Source organism: Antrostomus carolinensis, unplaced genomic scaffold, assembly GCF_000700745.2.
Source record: "Antrostomus carolinensis isolate BGI_N321 unplaced genomic scaffold, ASM70074v2 scaffold34787, whole genome shotgun sequence".
NCBI classification, from domain to species: domain Eukaryota; kingdom Metazoa; phylum Chordata; class Aves; order Caprimulgiformes; family Caprimulgidae; genus Antrostomus; species Antrostomus carolinensis.
In genome coordinates, this window is record NW_010330096.1 from 24,490 (window position 1) to 44,944 (window position 20,455).

General features: G+C 36.2%; 1 protein-coding gene across 1 annotated transcript in view; it reads right to left on the reverse strand.

Annotated features, from left to right (window-relative positions):
• PRSS12 (serine protease 12) overlaps positions 1-18,854 on the reverse strand; it is a 35,654-nt gene extending 16,800 nt beyond the window's left edge. Inside the window, exons 1-9 of the mRNA XM_010172822.1 lie at positions 18,837-18,854; positions 18,520-18,601; positions 17,583-17,721; positions 15,166-15,344; positions 12,863-13,013; positions 8,663-8,841; positions 7,886-8,027; positions 6,709-6,905; positions 3,413-3,554 (exon numbers count right to left, since the gene is read on the reverse strand). Of these exons, the coding sequence (XP_010171124.1) occupies positions 3,413-3,554; positions 6,709-6,905; positions 7,886-8,027; positions 8,663-8,841; positions 12,863-13,013; positions 15,166-15,344; positions 17,583-17,721; positions 18,520-18,601; positions 18,837-18,854 (1,229 nt within the window). The remainder of the gene's footprint in view (positions 1-3,412; positions 3,555-6,708; positions 6,906-7,885; positions 8,028-8,662; positions 8,842-12,862; positions 13,014-15,165; positions 15,345-17,582; positions 17,722-18,519; positions 18,602-18,836) is intronic.
• Between the last annotated feature and the right edge of the window lie 1,601 nt (positions 18,855-20,455).

The window sequence follows — 20,455 nt, forward strand, 5'->3', positions numbered from 1 at the left end:
GTTATGCATTGACATGAACTGAATCATGAGACTTGGACTGCAAAGGCCCTTCATACTTTTCTGTGAAAGCTATCTGTCTTTTACTGTGCATCAGTAATCTCTCAGTTTGCTGGTAATTGCTATGAAAGGTGTGTCCATACCTGCTCTTAACAAAAAAACCTCCTACTGCTTAAGTAGAGCATCTACCAGGAAACAAATACAAAAATCATTATGTTCTAGAGCAAGGAGTGCAGCATAATAGAGGAAATTATTTCATATAATTGGGAGATCTCTAAATGTATAAGTATTAATTCTTATGTGTTTGTTACATGCTAGAATGTGCAAAACAACTGGTTTTAGCCCACCCTTAACAAAGGTGTATGTGTCCCTTAATTGCTGCTTTCCAAGCTAGCTATTTATGCACAGATGACCATCGGAGAAAAACCTTTTTGCTTGCTCATATCTGTCCCTAGAGAGAAGGGCGGCTTCAGGACTTATCCCCTAGCTTTTCTCACCACAAGGCCACACACAATCACATGCTGAGCTCTTCAGATGCACTATTACTATTATTCATAATACTGTTAATCAGGAAATCCAGTTGATCAGTATAGATGGCCAACTACCCTAAGACATTTTTTTTCCTTGTAGTAGATAATTTTTGGAGTGCTAACAGCAGGATATTTGTTCATTTGTTGTGTGTGTCCATGTGCATTATTATAAGCCTGTCCTAAATGCAAGGGGTCCAATTTTACTAAGCCACTTAATTCACTAAAATGCAAAAGCTTCTAAAAACCATCTTTTACTCTTTACTCACTCTAGCAAAATACTTCTGTATGTTAAACCAAATTACATAGTAGGTAGTACTTTAGAAAAGGTGTGTGTTCTCTTAGTGTTTATCTTGCTACAAAAATACTTTGATTAGGGTGCTATTCATTATTTTTATATTTTCATGACTGGTTTTAGCCAATTAGCAGAGCTGTTTTCTAATTTTCTTTATATTATGTTTTTCTAACATTAATAATGGATTTGACAAACTGGCTTAATGAGACATCTTTAAAACTAGTATTGTTTTGAACCTAGTGATTTTGCCAACTCAGGGATTTTCTTATTTCAGTCTCAGAATGAACCCTAGTAAGTTGCTGAGAATGTTCCAAAGCAGGGTTTCATAAAATAAATGTACAGATAAGCACTGACAACATGAATATATATGCAGGTAAAACTCAGTCCATTTTCTCAGTGTTCACCCTTTGCTTACACAAATCTTCCTTTTTTAAGGCAGTCTTTTTTTCCCATTTGTAATAATAAATGTGTGAATTGAATGTAATTCCCCAGCAGGAAATACTTAAGAATTAAACATGGCATTGTAAAGGGAGTTGAATTATGCTGTCTAGTTCTGTGATCTCTCGTAATGAAAACTGATGTCATCTTCAGTGATTAGGTGCCTTCTGAATTCCTCCCAGGAAAAGGTCATAAAATGTTTATTTCTAAACAACAGTTGTCCACCCTCAAACTCAGGAACATGAAGCCCCAACCTTGCTTTGGTGCAGTTATATATATATAATTTTATATATGAATATAATTTTAACTTCAGCAAAAAGATCTGTGCATGAATTCCTAGGCCCAGATGCAATTCCAGCTCATCAGTGCACATAACGGCATAGTCAGGTTTGTGGAATGCAACTGTCTAGACAGAGGGTCACCAAGATCCAGCATTTCCGACAAGCTCTCCCCATTTCTGGAACCTAATTTTAGATTTCTAAAATGTGTCTATATCTCTGGTCCTTCAGGAAACATGTGCTCTGTTATATCCTATAATCTTAACTGCCCGTTCTGACATGACACAAATTGAGAATACAGCCAACTGTCTGTCCTTGCAGAGATTTAAAAACAGAAGGTGGGGATAAGTGGTTGAGTTTTATCATCTGAGGGAGACATATAAAAGGCCAGAGAGGCTGAGGATGAAGCAGACTAAATGAATGATTCAGTGTGAGATAATACAAGTCAAGTTTTGTAGTTTTGAAGCCATAGTCTACTACTATTTATAAACATGCTTTGCTAAACGAATACCAGACAGTTTTTAAAAGGCATATATTTTGTGTTCAGACATAATTTGATGATACTCAGTTGCACAAACTTTACATTGTTAGATACAGCAAACAGATAACATGATTTGTATTTCTTAAGCTCAGATTTCTTTACGGATACACTCAGAGAATACTTGTTTCCTGTTGTATTTCACTAGTGTTCTGGATATTTTTGAGGTCATATTAGTCCTGCTATTTATATATCTGCCCTATAGTTGTTATACCTTTACTGCTCTTAGGTATCCAGAAAAAAATTGCTTATGAGTGATGTAAGCCTGATTAAGTGACAGTTCAAACGTGGCACATATCCATTGTGGTGGTTTTAATTCGAGGGTGGTTTTGTCCTGTCAGTTCTATTCCTGTATTAAATGAAGCTTATTTAAATTACTGTCATGCAGGCTGAAACCATAATCCTTCGCATAACCAAGCTACATCGACTCAAGCCAGATCAGTAAAATAAGGAAAAAACCCATGAAACTAGGAATTCAGTATAGCTGATGTGCCTCCATCTGAATCTGTAGAAATCATATCCACACCTTGTGACAGTGGACTCTGACCTGTTGCTATATTTAATTCAAAAATTTAACAGTTCTGTTAGAACCTATGAAGATTTCAAAGTCATCATTAAGGTTCAGAAAAAAATTGTCACTTAAGTATAGTGAAACACAGAGCTTGGATCCAAAATCACAAACAAAACAGAATCTGCATAGTTCACAGAATATGTATAATCATCTGTGCTATTCTAGATGTTAATATTAGTTTCCCTCGTTTTTTCCAAAGTAGAAATGTCACTCGAACTTTTAAAATTGTTAAGAAGACTGAAGATGAAAGAAGTAAATTAAGAACAGTTTGAGTGGTAAAGAGCGCAGAGCAGATGCACTAATGTAACTGAGAATTTTATTTAGTGTAACTAAGTGTAAAAAAAACAAACAAAACAAAACCATGTAATATGTTTATATCATATAGGCATGTAGTACCATAAGTGACAAATAAAATATAGTATTTAGTCAATAGCTTAGTAATTTGGAATATTTAACTTCTAAAAAATATTTAATGACTGGCGTTAACTTGCATTTCAGTTGACAGTCAGATTGTGATCATGCCTTTGAATATTAAAATTCTTTTTCCCAATTATGCTAGTTAATGAATACTCCTTTTTGAAGACATAACCTACTACTTCTTATACGAATAGCATAAATACACTTCTCCAAAAGAATGCCAAACAGACAAGGCTTAAAAGGCATGTCTTGGGTTATCAGACCTAAGTTGGTGATACGCAGTTGCAGAAACTGAACATTTTTAGATACAGAAACAGGTAACTTGAGAAGCATCTTAATGAGTTTTCTTACTTGTAGCCAAGCTGTTGACAGACCACAGCTGCATCCTTATCAGACCATCCGTCATCACAAATTGTGCCCCACTGGCCATTGATAAAAATCTCTACACGTCCTTCCTTCTTATTCTCACCATCCATCAGCCTAATGGGAGGACCTGGAAATAAATTACTGCTGTTAACTCACAACAGTAGAAGCAAGAACTAGAACTTTAAGTCATTTTCGTCACATTCAGAATATAGGGTCAACTGATGTTTATATTCAACAAGCTTAATATCAGCTGTTAAAATAGTAATATTTTTCCTGGCTGGCAAAAGGAAGCAGCTTATACAAATTACAAGATAAATATGGAATACTACTGTATTTTGAACTTCAGAGATCATCTGGTTCCTTCATTTCATACAAATATGTGACATTGCTCAGAATTTGGCCACAGTGGGCACAGAAAAATTCTCCCCTGACAGCAGAAAACACCTGAGATCTCTTTGATATGATACACATACAAGCTGGACACATTTTCCTTGCAGAAACATGATGGGTAAATTTAACTACATGTCAGTTCATAAATCCATTCTCAGACTGGTTGTTACCACTCTTGTTAACCACTGTCTCAGCACAACAGCACAGCATTGTGTTGAACTTCAGTCAGTACCTAGCGTTACGCATGCTGTCCTGTAGCGTATCTTGTGTGACAGCGTAATGTTCTACAGCATGTTATTCTAGACTAATGTCTGATTATTTTTCTAGCAATTTAAATGGATTGTTTATTCAGATCAGTTCATAATACAAAATCTCACTTATGTGGATTAGTCAGACTTAATTAATCATGGTTCATTCAGTGCTTGGCCTGTAGTTATTTTGGAATCATTAAGCAAAGTACATATTCGATTCTCAGTTATGTTAAAACTCCTTTGTACCAAGCTAGCAATGCAATTAGCCTTAAAACAGTTATGAATTCCTCTGGGGCCTCTTTATAATGTTTAAGTGAGAATCACCTTCCAAATATTTTAATATGTCATACTTTAGAATCCTTAATACATGAATTAGTGTTTCTTTTTAGAATAATTGGAAAGACTGTTCCTCATCCTTCTAACTTATTCCTGGTCTCTTCTAAGGATGAGGTTGAGAAATTACTTAATCCTGCTCTTAAATAAAGCAGTATTTTGAGACATTTGCATTTAAAATTTAATTCAGATTAATTTAGGGTATGAATAACTTTCGTATGCCAAACCTTACTCTGGATTAAATCTGTCATAATTCATTAATTAAAAGATAAAAGATTTGAAAACAAAATTAAAGTCTGTTTTCTTCAAATGAGATTTAAAGCACATTGTTTATACCAGAGTTCCTACTGTCTGGACAGCTACATGAATTAGCTTCACCAACTTTCTGTTTAGCTACATTGTCAAGATTTTGATACTAAACAAATTTTGTTGTAGTTATTGCAGTGTATTCTATCTCATTTTTAGTGTTCCTTAATATCTATATTTCCTCAAGTAATATAATCTACTAATTCCTCATATTTTTCCAATTAATTCATCCTTACAAGGAGAAAACAGGCTTTTTCAAATGCTGGGAAGTACATAGTAACAATAGAGTCTTTGTCCACTTTCTAATCAGAAATCTTGTAGGAAATGTCAGATACACTGTCTCCATTTTCTTCTTGAAATGATGGTATTTTGGAATATGATTTAGGTGAAAATTATATTACCTGGCTAGAGACATGGTATATTAATGATACAGTATATCTATTTTATTGTTATTTCATCTTCTTGTGATATAGAAAAAAATATATATTTATGAGCACAAAATTAACATAACTTTCTGGTAATGGGGGATGTGAGAATGTTACCATATGGATGCATTTAACTGAACCAGACCTCCTTCAGCTAAGATTATATTTTATAGGAATTTGAGCAAAGCAGCACAGATGGTTTGCATCTGTAAAGACAGCAGTCATGATTTGAATTCCTGTTATTTTTGGTCTGAGAAAATTCTTTCTACCAAATATGATTTGACATTATTGACACATAATGGAACTGTACTACAACAGAAAACATTCGTTGGATTGTGAGAAGTCAAAAGGCTGTAAAGAAAAAGACTATAAAGAGGGAGAGGCTAGAAAAGTACATGTGTAAGTGCTGGTTGTTGTTATAACAGGTACAATGTCGTGCAGTAAATCCATGTCTTAGGTTGCAGGATAGACCTTTAGTCTGTAATTTCCAGAGAACTTCAGGCACCCAGGCATACCCAGAGAACTTCAGGCACCCATCCATTAGATTGTAGTAGAAGCTGTGAATCTAACTTCCACTAGTTATAAATCTAATTTCAAAATCTACTAAAATATACTTGGGTAAACTAAAGAATATCAGTAAGAATTCTGTAAAAGGCTGCCTACTGACAAGCTACAAACTTGGTATGTAGCAAATTTTAAAAATTCAACTGTTTTTCAGAATTGCTGAGCAACTTATTGTTGCCCTGTAATTTTTTACTGTGCATATCTGATAGCCAGAATTCCTGTTGAATTATCTGGATGTGAATTTAGGAATCTTTGGAATTCATTTGTATATATTTTGTTCTACAGTGCTACAGTGTAATTAGTATTTTTCTCTCAATTATTTTCTTATCTGTCTTTATTCTTTTTTCATACAATCTTGTAGGCTTTTTAACATTGGAACTGGCTCTTTGATCTGTGTTTGTAGTATCATTCTATTCTGGTCAGAAAGTGGGGCCCATTCACCCAGGCACAATATAAATGATAGGCAAGAGTAATACAGAAATAATTTCAGGCAATAGTAATGCAGAAATCATTTCATGCTTTTCACCCTTCATTCTTGCTATCTCTGAACTTTCCTCCTTCTTTTTTTCCTTATCTCTCTTTTCAGATTGTCTGAATGTAAGGCCATAGGAGGATGTACTATTGGTTTATATTCTTCAGTGCTCGAGTACCTCTCCAACTTTTGATAGCATGAGAGAGTTACAAAAATGCCGAGTGAAATGCAGTATACCATTAAGAAGTGTTGAATAAGTCTAAAATCTGGTGAACACTGAGAGAACAGGATCTCTGGAATCTGACTTTGTTACCTTGCAAATTTATATTGATCTTTAATGTTCTGGCTGTTTATGTTCAACAAAGCTTGATTGCTTCCTGTGATCTTCAGGAGAAAAGTGAGCTTTTTTCTCTTCCTGTTTCTTCTTTGCACGCATCTGCCAAATACTAAGATTCTGAGCATCCATAAAGTACTATACCTTGCTCAGACCTGCACCCACTGCGATACTCATGCTGTGACTTTACCAAAGAGATGCCTTACCAAGCGAGACTTTATGGCTGTCACTGTCTGGATGGCAGATGATTCTGACATCCTCCTGGTGGCTGCAGTCATGCTTTCCCCACTCTCTCCTTGAGCACTGCAGAAGGTTTGTCTCCTTCCCCGAGCAGCTGACATCATCCAACCAGATGGGCCCAGAGCTTCCTTCTGAGTAGCTCTCAGGTGCGCTTTTTCCATACCTGCATAACGCATATGTATACATAACCTTTTGTTCCACAGTCAGAGGGCATGTAATACTTAAGTACTAGAAAGGAAACAAATTATTTCTGAAGAAATAAAGGCTTCTCAAGCAATAACAGTAAACAGTGTTAACCATGACAGAGCAGGTTCAGTTAGCATTGAATCCAATGAGAGCACTATACGCTGCTTCTTTGGTAATGCTATTTTTTTAAGGAATTACTATTACATTAATACAAACTTGAGAATGTAATACCTTTGATTAAAGCCTCCCTTCAACCAAGCATATAGCTGTCTCACTGACTTTAAGACTTAAAGCATGTTCTTAGTATTATATATACATTTAAATGTCACAGCATGGGGAAAAATGAGACAGAATTCTTTTTTGAATGTGAGCTGTTATAATCTGAAGGCAAAGGCATCAGTCACCTAGTGAGACTGTATCTTTATAGCCACAGGCAGTAGGAAAGGTAGTGAAGAGTGAATGCATGAAACTCTAATGGGATTTTTTTCTAAAATATGCTTTTCAATAGATAATAGCATTCCAGGGCCAGACTGTGGGTTTTTCTGAGCTAGATCCAGAAGGATTTCTACTTTAAAATGACTGTGATTTTTAATGACTGTTTGACAAGCAAAGGTTTTGAAGAATCAAACTTTTATAGGCAAAATAGAATACAAAAAATCATTTTTATTCTGTAGCATATGCATTGATCTCAGCTGAAACGATGATTGGAAGGAACTGAGTGAATGAAGACTGCTGAATCACAACCTCACTCAAAGCTTTTTCTTCTACCTAAACCGAAGCCCTAAATATCTCTTGGAGACTGAGGGAAGCAGGCTTTAATGGATTTTAACTCAGTAGTTTCTACAAGCACTCAGCTAATACTAAAAAAACAAACTCTTGAATAATGTAGGGTTCGTGTAAATGTTAGTCATCATTGTCAAGTCAAAGAGTCAGATATCTAATATCAAGTAGTCTTACTTAAATCCCAGTTGCCGGCAAACCACCTGTGTATTCAGCTCTGTCCACCCATCATCGCAGATTGTGCCCCACTGCCCAGAATAATAGACCTCCAGGCGTCCCTCGTGACTGCCTTTCCCACTTGTTAGTCTTAATGCACCATCTGTGTCATTCACAAGTAAGGAAAAACAAACAAAAAAAAGAATCAGTTTTTCTTAGGTTCAATTATTGTTCTAAAACAAAATTACTAACATTGCATTTACTGCCTCTGATCAGAATATTAGACTACCAGTCTACCACTAGGTACCATTTAATGAGAAGATGAAAGAAATGCCATAATGCACCCACTCAGTGTTGCATAATGCAGTTGCCTAAGTGCAAGAGAATAGCACAAGATCTTGATCCCCCAAGCCCTTTTTACATGCCAAGAGTGGGCTCTAATTATGTTATTTCACTGTATATACACCTTATCTTTTTCTGTGTGTATTCTCCTATTTCCCATTGCTTTTATGGTGAAGTGCTTGCTGCCACTGGGAGATGTGATACCCAGTGAAGGCATGCCCCACATTGTAAGTGGCAGTTAGGGTGTAACTGAGGAACCAAGGCTTTGTGTTGAATAATGAGATGTTCTGTACCTGTAAAATTTCCATAGCCAGCAGCTGGTTTGGTTTGATACTGCCAGAACATTTTATTACTGTGGGGTTTTGTGCATCTGCAAACTTTAAAAATTCTCTTTCCAGAGCTGTGAACTCTGCATTTGTCACTGTTTGCCTGTGTGCTTATTGCTAATTGAAGTACCTGTGAGAGGTGTACAGGAAACACCAGCGTCTTCTTTGTGGCCACAGTTGTGTTCTCGCCAGGAGCTTTTTGGACACTGTTCTATGGATAGTTCATTTCCTGTGCACCGCACTTCATCCAGCAGCACGGGGCCTGAGCCTTCTCCAAAGTAAGCCTGGCTCCACGCCTTGGCAAGGCCCCTGTCAAAATGTAACAAACACCCAGTCACCAGCAAGGAAGCTGAAGGGTCTGGGACTCGGCGGGAAGAGCAAAAAGATTGCAAATCCAGCTTCTAAACGAGGCAATGGGACTGCCCGAGTAGCCGCTCACTGGTAACGGACAGTGCAGCTGTGTTATGTCATGTAATGGGATGTGGTTCCACAGTCAACTTCCATCCCAGCTGAGGCTATGGAGCCACTTAAACATTCTGTTTCCACACTTCCACTGTTTGCCCACATGTAGAACATCAATTTCTATTCGTTTGTATCGATGCAATTTTCCTTTTCTGTCTCTTTTGTTTTTTAAGCATAACTTTCCTAGAAGAGATTATAGATGTACAGTGTGGGCATGAGGATTCCAATTTTCATTTAATGTTTAAATGTAGTAAAAATAATCCTATGTATTTCTACAGTGACTTTCATCTGTTTTCCTCAAAGCACATTAATCAAATCTCAAATACCCAGATAAGGCAGATAAAATTGATTGTTCTCCATTTAGTCATGTAAAAACCAGGGCAAGGAAATCTTGAGGGACTTGACAATATCAGACCACCAGTCAGTGAGAGAAATAAGAACAGGAAGCAGACCAAAAACTAGCCTTTTGTGTGTTAGACTCTTCACGTTAGCATTGAGGATTTTTGAGCACAAAATCCTATGTAAATTGAAAATACTCCTTTGTTTCAGCATTACAGAAATTATGCGGTGTTTAATGCTTGATGATCTATCAGGATTTTTCCAATTCTATTTCGGATACCATGTCTTTCATATGTAAATGTTTTTCATGGTTTAGTTTCTTTCCACTCAATAGTTTCTCTGTTCATATATCCAGTTTAGTTTTTATAGAAGTATTCTCAGTACCTGTCTTCTTTTTCAACTTGTAAGATTGAAATGTCTATCTAAATTTTTTACTGTAATGTATTACTTATCTAAAGGATTAGTTTAAATTAATTAACATACAGTTTTGGTGTGGGGCTCTATACTAATTATTAATTAGTTTTAAAGAGAGTTTTCCACTACCAGCCATATATTGCCATTTAACCTAACAAGAATAGTACATTCAGCTTATACTGAAAACATGACTATTTTGTTTTGGGATGTAATCATTCAAACTCTTAACTGACATTTGCAACTGTGCGTCAGACCAGTGCACTGCTGTGATTTATTTTTTTTTTAATGTAAGTTGCAGCAGTTCATGTTTTTAAGGCACTGACTCAATAATCAATGTATGGATTTAGACAGACGTGGAATTCATTTCTAGTGCTTTGCATAAATATGTGAAAATCTCTGTTCTCTTTTTTTTTAAGGAAAACAACACTGAATTTACAATTAGCAATCATACAAATTCTTGATAAATAGTAAAGGGGTGTGGGAAAAATAACAAGAGTATAAGACTTTTAAAAATTAAACAAGGATCAGGAAAAAGTTCTATAAAAAGGAAGGATATAGAAATTCATAGTAGACATTGTGTAGATGAGTGCTCAGTAAATAAAAGCACACACAAAAAAAGTAAATGAAATAATCTATATTTTGCATGTTCATTTTGTTTAAAATCAAATTGGTTTAAATATTTTCAAGCTAATGTGCTTCATTAATTGTGAAAATGCACTGTTAATTTTCAGACTGTTTTGATGACGAAATGCCTTCTTCAGGTGGTGGAGAACATGGAAAATATCAAAAAGCAGGTCTTATTTACGCAGTAGGGAGAAGAGTTATAATCTGCAGTTGCTTCAAAGAAGCAGGTAAGCAAACCAAAAATATCTTCAAACACTCAGCAAACAACATTTTAGCAAAATGCATAGCTTCAGTCTGAAGTTAATGCCTTATTTTTGAGAGATCTTTTTAATTAGACATTACCCTTTCTTCTGAATGACCTTTCTAATTCCAAATAACATATTGACAGATATCTTGCTCTATTTTTTTTCCTTTAGCAATGCCATGAATTCTAATAGATTGGAAATTATATTTTTCCCTGAGCATTGTAAACATTTCCTGATTGCCATTACTATGCTTTCATTTAGTTTTTTAAGTAACCATGCATTTTTATATGTAGCATTAATTTACTGAACCACTTGCATTTTGCAATTCTGGTAATGGAAAAAAGAGCCAAGTCCTCAATCTCTTATATTTCATAAAAGAGCTGCTTTTCAAACTGGTTGAAATTGTGAATGACTATATAGTAAACTAAGAAAATATAATCCATAGGATACACTGATGGTAATGCTTATTTCAAACCTAGGTATCCCATTTATATTTAAGCATCTAAATAAGTAAAAAAGTCTTGATTTTCCAGTGTATCTTTCTGGTATACCAAGATAGGCTCTGTGAGTTCTCAGCACTTCAGACTATTATTGTAGAATTGAATAAATATGGACTGAAGAGCCTGCTTTCAGGATACCAGATTTTATTAATATTACCCTAAATATATTAACAGGCTTATTAGAAAAAGCCTGGTTTTCTGGTAGTTTTTAAGATTATTGTACTTTGGAACATTTATATGTATAAGATAAATTTATTTTCATTTAAGTTTATTGAATTGTATTTGTATATGCACAAACTTTACACAAAAAGAAAATTCTTGTACATAGCTTCCACTTCTTGCATTTTTTTTAAATTCTGATGCTAGAACAATGTATAGAAAATGTTAGAAAAAAAAATCCTTATTCCTTAAGAAGCTGGCAGAAATCAAAGAGATAATACTTGACTACTCTGAATGTTGAAAACAAATTATACCATAATCTAGTAAGATTCTCTGGAGTTCCAATAAAAGTAGAGAAAGCCTGTAAGAAGACAGACTTTCTCTTAGGTATAAAATGTAAAGGAATATAGAAATAAAGCATAAAATAAACTGGGGACAAATGACAATCTGATGTCAGAGGAGCATGTTGATTCCCACATGACGCACCAGGAGATCTAGAAGCTTTTTAAGTACTGCACAGTTCTCATCCTTTTGAGCTAATTTGGATGGCAGCAGCAGTCCAAGGCCTCAGTTTCACATTACAAAACAAGTACACTCTGAGGGCCACCCGTTAATGCCACAAAGCCTGCCACCTTCAATGCCACTTCTTTTAATTCATCATAATCCCTGCAGGGTTGAACAGGCGAGTCCTGTTCCACTCTCCTCTGCACTGACCTGCTTAGTTCTCATCTAGTCTGTCTCAGACATAATCCCCTTCTCCTCCTGGGGTTTATATCTTAGTTATCTTCTCTGCATCTTGCTCCTAGTTCTTTCCCTCTTCAACCCATCCAGCCTTTCATCCCAACTGTTGCCATCTCCTTCCTCTCTGACACAGCAGATCTCCTCTTTGCCTCCCACTTCTGCAGCATCTTTCCACAAATACTGAATACTCACCTTCTGCGTGGTATCAAAATCACCCCCAGCTGTTCAGAAGAGGAGCAAGAAAATCCTGTTCTGCTGCTGTGACTATATTCTGGACCATGCTTAGTTCAGACAGAATCGCTGACAAGCTTAACTGTCAAAATTTCAAACAGATCTCTACTCAGTATATGCAAACTGACAATCTTCAGAGACTTGTGGCTTAAACAAATCTTGAGAGATTCTCACGGGCATGCCAAAAAACGTATCCTTTCTGACAAAGTGCTCTTACTGCAAAGCGAGGAGGCTGTTGGACTCTTCAGTAAAATGTACGGATTTTAACAGTCAAAGCAACTTCCTTTTCTTCACCTATGGTTTTTGATTGAAACTTTACTGAAATTGTAGTGAGTTTTCACTAAAAAGTCAGCATTTATTCTGAGACACATTCTTTGTCTGTCCTACAGGCAAAGTTGCTCCTATCATATGTCACTGGAAACTGGATCCTATAAATCAAGGTTCCAGGGAATTAAAAGTAATGGCACTGTACCTGAACCTTGTATGAATAAACACAAGTTACTGCTTCTGAGATTAGTGCGATTTTAAAGGCACATCTTTTGACAGCTCCAAGCTATGTATCTGACTAACTCTCCTGCTTTGCTGCTGGAATAGAAAATATACAGAAAAACAAACCCAAGGCCAAGCTGCCGACAGACAACTTCAGCATCTGCATCATCCCACTGATCATCACAGACGGTCCCCCACTGGCCACCATGGTAGACTTCTACTCTTCCTTCGTGAGCGTTGTTCCCACCAGCCAGGCGGATCGGAGTAAAGACAGGGGCTGTGATCAAACACAGAATATAGGAAAAGGTAATTTCTGTCCCAAAATATTATCCTGATAGTAAAGAAAAAAGAAGATGGCTTAATGGTTGCTCTGACTTCACTAAGAACCACACTTTATTTTCTTGTTAGATGGAAAACCTAAGAAATTAAAACTTCTTAGAAATTAGTTCCCCTAAGCTCTGTTCTCAGTAGCTGAAGAATATTATACAGACAAGTAACCATACTGATCTTGAGCTACTTAAGTGTCAAAGTGTTCACAGATACTTAGGGCTGGAAGGCCAAATACTGCTCTCACTCAGTAGAATTGCATTTCTACCAGTAAGAACAAAATAGGCTTTGAACAGGTTTGGTCCCAGAGGGTAAAATCTGAAGTAAGAGGCAAAAATTCTTTCATTGCCACACAAGTAGAAATTCATCCTCATGTTTTCTCACTACTTTTGTAATTCCAGTCAGGGCAGTGAAATCTCATTGACTGCAGAGTCTCACCTCAATTGTCTAAGTATTGTTCCCTTCCTGTTTCTGAGATACAGTTTGATTTTTAGTCTTTTTCAAATCATAAGCCCTTTTCTGGTCCTACAAGAAATTGCTTTGAAAGCATCACTTCTGCATAAAGCTATAATAATAGAAACAGTTTAAAACTATATAAAAATAATCACTCTAGTATTTAAAAGGTTATTTTAAAGTTTCACCATAAAAATCTGAATGATTTAAAATGTGATTAATTTTTGTGTAGGCCTTCCAACCAATTAATGCTATTATTTCATCTGTTTCTTGCCTTAAAAAAAAGAAAATTGAGGGCAGTTCTCCAGTTTCATTGTACTATTTCACTGGTATGAAATGTGTTTTTTTGTAGTGACTTAAAAAAGCTAGTTGCAGTAGAACCTGCAAAGCATGAAAGCTTTATCTAGTCTGCTGAAACTCAGGATCAATTTAATTCATTTCAGATATCCTGGGCTCTAAATTACTGATAAACTTCCTCAGCATTACTGAAACAGACAACAGTCCTTTAATAAAGTTATCTAGGCAAAACAAAGTTTTCTAGTGAAAATGTCCATGAACAGAAGGAAAACATCATGATCTAATAGTATAATTTGCAAATTTATAGTTTTCAGTTTCTTTAGGCAAAACTATTTCTGTTGCTTTGGTCCTTCAACTTGTCTCTTAGCTTAAAAAGATTCTCCCTTCCCTCCACAGTGTAGTTTTCCAAATTAAGAACAAAATGATATTTTAGAAGTCATTTATCAAAATAATCCTCATGAATAGTGGAGCTTTAGAAGAAAAAAAAATGCACCTGCCTTTGGATAGGAATGTAAGTAGGAGAGGGAGGAAAGGCAGCACAGAACTAGCTGCAGCCATACAGGTTTTGGTTACAGCTGAAGAGATTTGCATTGCCAGCTCCTCAGCACTGCCAGCCTCACCCTCCTCGAGGTCAGCAATATCTTAAATCTGATGGCATAACTGCCCATTTAGTTGCCATTTATCATGTCCGTTAAAATAATCTAAAATATGTTAAAAATATTAATAATACTTCTTTTCCTAAGAATATCATCTTGACTTGTGTGAGTGATGTGTAAAGGTAGCAATCTTCAGCTAGGAAGACTTGTTTTAAATGTATGCACAACAGGGCAAAATTTCTGCAGTTCCTTCTGCGATGTCATGAATGTTCACAGTAAGGAATGTCATTGCAACATTTCTGTGCCAAAGGAGAAGGGATAGCCTGCTTGTGAAATTGCTGATCCTCCCTACCGTTCAAGAAAAGCTAACAAATTGACACGTAGCATATGTCGCTACCAAAGAAAACCTCCCAGCAGACAAATAAATTAATAAATAAATAGGTTTTAAAAAATGTGGGGGTAAACAATCTTACTTTTACAGCCAGAGATTCTTGCTGCCTCACCTTCTCTCACAACCTATATCTCAAAGCAATAATTTGCTTGTTGATTATGGAAAGGTAAAAAAGTGGTTCCACTAGTTGCTACTTGCAGAACATAGAGGGATTTGAAACAGGTAATGATGTAATGAGTCAATCTGTTTAATTTCCAGTTCCAAGAAGTCTTTAATGTTTTTTTTTTTCTAATTTAATAATGAGTAATTAATACTACTTCTATTTAAATAAGGTAAAGAGTTAACCAAATCATATTTTTTTTTACCCAAGGAAGAGCTACATGTGACAGCAGCTGCCATTTTTTGAGGACAAGTTCCATCCTGCCGGATGTCTTTTTCACATAACAGTATATTTTCTTCATCACCACGACAACGCACTTCACTCCAGTAAACAGGAATAAGGCCCAGTCCAGAAAATGGTATGTGTTTTGCTGTACCTTTTTCACTGTAAGAAGAATAATCAGTATAGGACGTTAGACTGGGAGGAGGGGAAGCGGAACATTTTCTCATATATAAATCTTGGAGTAGAAAAGAAAGGGCTTCCTTCAGCAGTGTGTATTCATCACATTTTCATACAGTTCAGCATTGTCTTCTGCACAAAGAAAAATAACAGATGTGACCCAGTTCTCACCATTTTGTTGTGGGATATTTTAGGACAATGGCCTGTCTTGCTGCAGGGCCAGCTACATTCCTGTTCTTCCAGTTCTTAACTACCAAAATCAACACAAGAGTCCACAGTCCATAGGTGAATCTACAGTACCATCCCCCTGCAGTTATACTTCCAGGAGAGGTAATGCTAATGGGCCTTTCACCCTTATTCTCCCCTTTACTCCATTAAAACGTACCACTCCTCTGCCCATACACATGTCATATTATACGGTTGTGACCACAGGCCAGTGAAACCACCTCATACTCCACTAGATCAGGTTTGTGCCCATTATTCTCTATTCGGCCATTCCCATCCCTCCAGAACGTTTATAAACAGCTTTCTTTCCTTCCCATACTGGACCTCCAGTGACAATTATTGAGCCATCTTTTCTTCCATATAATGCCCAACAAAATTACATTAAAAACAAAGCCCAAATACTGCAAAATCAAAGGAACAGATAGATGAGTTCACCTTGTGGTATATAGATCCAAATTTCTGCCAAACACTCATGATAACAGACACTTTAAACTACTGTTTGCTTGGGGCTTTTTGTCCTGGATTCAGATTTAAGCCATTTGTGTTGAAAAGACCAAACTGTTCACCTGTATCACTGAACTACTTTTGCTAATAGCAGTCTTGTTCAACTGAAATGTTTAGGGTATGGAATGGAAAAAGAACTTACATTAAAATGAGGGAAGGAGATATTGCACGTAGACAGCTGAAGTCATAAGCAAAATCACGGCCTCCAGATGGCTAAACTTTTATCTCATCTAATCCTCACATTTTTATAAGTTGGCATGGTGTGTGCAGATTAGTGTGGAACATTATAAAACAGCTTAGATTTAGTTCTGGCTAGCAGTCTTTAAAAAGTGGAATAATCATTAGGAATGTCACAGTGCAAGTAAGCTATAAAAGCCCCTTACTGCTTCTAGCAAACAAAGTCACTACTTTGATACGTGACCGAAAGAAATGTTGGAAAGGCAATAAAGCCAGCCACACTTTGTAGCTTATTGAGAAAGTGCAAACTGAATGGAGTACTAAGGGAAGATATTCAAGTAATTTGGTTGCCTAACTTGAATAGCATTGATTTTCTAGGAACTGAAATTGCATTTTCTTTTTAAAACTCCCTGTTGGTATGGGCATTTTCTTCCTTATCTCAGTTTCATGGTTAATACTGCAATTGCAGCATCACTATAGGCATTATCTAGAGTTGAATGACCAAATTATGTTAAAGGCTCCTGTTGATTAACTCCATTCTGACAGCAGTGGAAAGTAGTGGTGAATGAGGATAATGCAGGGACTTATTACTATAACTCTGTAAAATGTTTCCCTGAAAATGTAAAGCTGCAAAACTTGTCTGGTTTTGGGTCTTGTTATCAATGTGCAACTCTGAAACTAAACCATAGAGGTTATCTAGTTAGACGAAGAGTGCACAACAAAAATACCACATTTTCCAAAAACCTAGGATGAGTCCCAGATGTTTTTTGGCAGGATAGAATGGATGATTATCAGGGTAACCCCATGCTCCTGAGAACCAGGAATTTTCCTACAGTTAGGAGCCCACCATGTAGAGTCTAATTCTGACCACATTCACATTTTTATAGATTCAGTAACTGCACGGGAGCTGTTCTTAATTGACACTTACGGAAGTGAGATCAGGATCAGACCTCATATTTCTGCCCTTGTGGATATCTCCCGGATGTTTGGTAAAGCAGTTCTTGCTTCCCTTTGCTTTTCTCACCTATTCACACTTTTCACTTTAAAAGCAAATCATCTCCCCTTGCTTGCTCCTCTCCAGATCATATATGCAGTTTTCAAATGACATACTCATTCTCACAGCAACCTCTTTGAAGTACAGTGCACTTGAAGGAAGCAAAGGATTCTGGGAAGAACACCTTCAGCATTCAACAACTTTCAAACACTAAAAACAATCATAAAATACAAAAAGTCCTCAGGATTTGCAAACTATATTGTCTTTTGTACTAAAACACCGTTGAAACAAGTTGACTGATTTTTACTCAGACTGAAACTTACCCAAGTGCAAGCTGTCGACATACGACTGTTGCATCATTATTGTCCCAATGGCTCCCACATATTGTTCCCCAGATTCCATTCAAATAAACCTCCACTGTACCTTCAAATTCATTCTTGCCACCTTGGAGTCTCACTGACCCTAGTTTAAAAAAATTTAAAAACAAATAAGTTAAGCCTCCAAGATACTCCATTGCTCAATTAATTCAACCCACACAAAAGACTCTGAACTTGCTTTCCCCTCTGTGGAGAGAGTTCCCATTTCATGTATTACCATCTTTGTGCTCTTTGAGTGAGCTGCTTCTAAGAAGCACTCTGGCACATCTAACATTTTCATACAGTGCTATACAAAAGGAGATAACTTTATTTTTCACATGAGGAAAAGATTGTGCTTCTTATACTGAAATTACATCACATTTCTTATCCTTCTGATACTACAACTTAGTTAAAGATCTTACAAAAAAAAGTATGTATACACTACACAATTATTTAAATGTGGTTACCTCTACCCAAATGAGTGAAGTGTGTATGTGTGTGTGTATATATATGTGTGTGTGTGTGTGTGTGTGTATATATATCAGTGCTACACTTTTATCTTCCACATAATTTCATCCAACTTGGGGGAATCAAGAAACATCCACATGGATTGCATAGCTTTTGCTCTGACCCCTGTAACATTATGCATGTCATGGATGTCAGCAATTTATTTTAGCCAAAGAATGCATTTGTTCATGCTTGTTCTCAGACAGAAAGTCATTGGATGTAGTCCTATTCATTCATCAGAGGTCTTTACCAAATTCTCAGACAAAACAAGCTAAAAACATGAGGAACTGTCTAAAAGAAGTGAAAAAAAAACCAAAACCTGCTTCTTGAGAGCTACAGAACACAGAAAGCCAAGAAAATTAATAGATTTTGTATTTTTATATTAAAGTAGTTTTACTTGAGGTGCCAGGTGCATCTGCTGTTGAAGGTAGCCAAGTGCCACTGGTAAGGGTGGGAAAAAGCTGGTCATAGGTATAACTCTACAGAAGCAGAACAGAGTCACAGAACAGAGTCGTAATGGAGCAGTAATTCAACATGAAAGTATATATTTCTGTTAAATTATCAAACGTAGCCTAATTGTATGCATTAGTATTGCCTGAAATCTCAGTTCATCCATCTGCCTTGGTCCCCTGTGATCTACTTAAAATCAGAAGCTACACCATCACCCATTTTGCAGGGTTTTTAGCAATGGGAGAAAACAGTCAATGTTTGTACCTGCATTTCATTGTACATGTGTTCGTGTATATGTGAATAATAACAACAACAACAATAATAGGTAAATGCATTTCTTCTCCTCAGTGTTCACTCAGATTGTGTCCTGCTTTAAATATAGTTCAGTATAATTTATAAAACCACGAAGCTAAACTACTGCCAAATTACTCAAGGAATTAATTAACCTCCAACTTGGTTTTGTCTGTTCCTTTTTGCCTCCTATTTACTTTCTCAGCAGTAACTTACTGTGCAGTAAATTACAAACAACATTTATTCAACTCATGTTACAGAGTGAGCTATCATTCCAAATAGAGGATTATTAATGAGTTAATTATAACAATACTGTAGACAATGCTGCACATTGTTTATCTGTCTTTATAATTTTTCTCTTTGTGTTGTTCTGTCACACACAGACAGGGAGTCTGGAATTTTGTTTATTACTGCTCTTCACTAGACTTTTGTATAGACTATTATTTTCACTTGAAACATCAACTGCAGTCATAGCAAAGTGATTCCTGACATACCAGAAAGCAATTTTGAAGATGTCACTTCCAAAAATAAGTTTATTTTTGTACATGATTGCTTACAGTCCTGCATGACACCTACTGAAATCAATACAGTGTTTCCTGAGTACACATTACACAATATTTCTATTCAAATATTAGAACAAGGGAGTACTTGAAGAATAAAATTCTCCTCTAAGGTCTCCATGGTAGAATTTGGCTCACTCCTCTTTCTGTTTTTACAGAATTCCCAATGACAACAGTGGCAGAATGTATTCACATACACAAAGCAAAAGATAGTACAAGAGAGAGAACTTTTGCACATCAGAAACTCTTTTCCCAGCAATTAAAAATGAAAGAAATGTGAAATCCTTTGCATCTCCAGTAGAAGCCTCAAGAAAGAAGTCTGAAAAGCAGAGAGTTCTCACTGTGGACATACCACTGAACAAAGAAAACAGCCTCTCCCTCACCACCTACTCCCCTAAAGAACCCCGGGAGATGTCTGGTCCTTGTTGAAGTGGGAAAACACACTACTGGTACCAGTTGGTAAGTGAGGGAAAATAATTAGAAGGGACAGTGCCTTATTTCCATGTGCCTGTGAGAAAAGTCGTAGATGAAAACAATAAATGAGGGATTTTTAAAAAAAAAATCATCTAATACCTCAACAAAATATTTTGGTTTGACTTTTTCCTGTAGATTTACAGCTGCGTATAGGAACACCAAAGTTTCATGAAGGGTAGTAGCATTCATAACAGATGATAAATAAAAATATGACGATTCATAAAATACGATAAAGAGCCAGCTTCTATCATAGAGAGAACACACAAGATGATCAATAAGGTCATTTTGTAACAAATTTAAAATATTCTTGATTTTCAACTGATAAGTTAACCTAGAAAGAAATTAAAAGAAAGCCTATTTTTACATGTAACTCATTTGAAACCCTTTACTATGCCTGCTGTTTAATAGAATTAACCAAATATATGGTATAATATGGGGAAGCCGTATGAGGAGAGGCTGAAGTGACTTGGTTTGTTCAGTCTGGAGAAGAGGAGACTGAAAGGAGATCTCATCACAATCTAGAACTTCCTCACAAAGGGAAGAGGAGGGGCAGGTCCC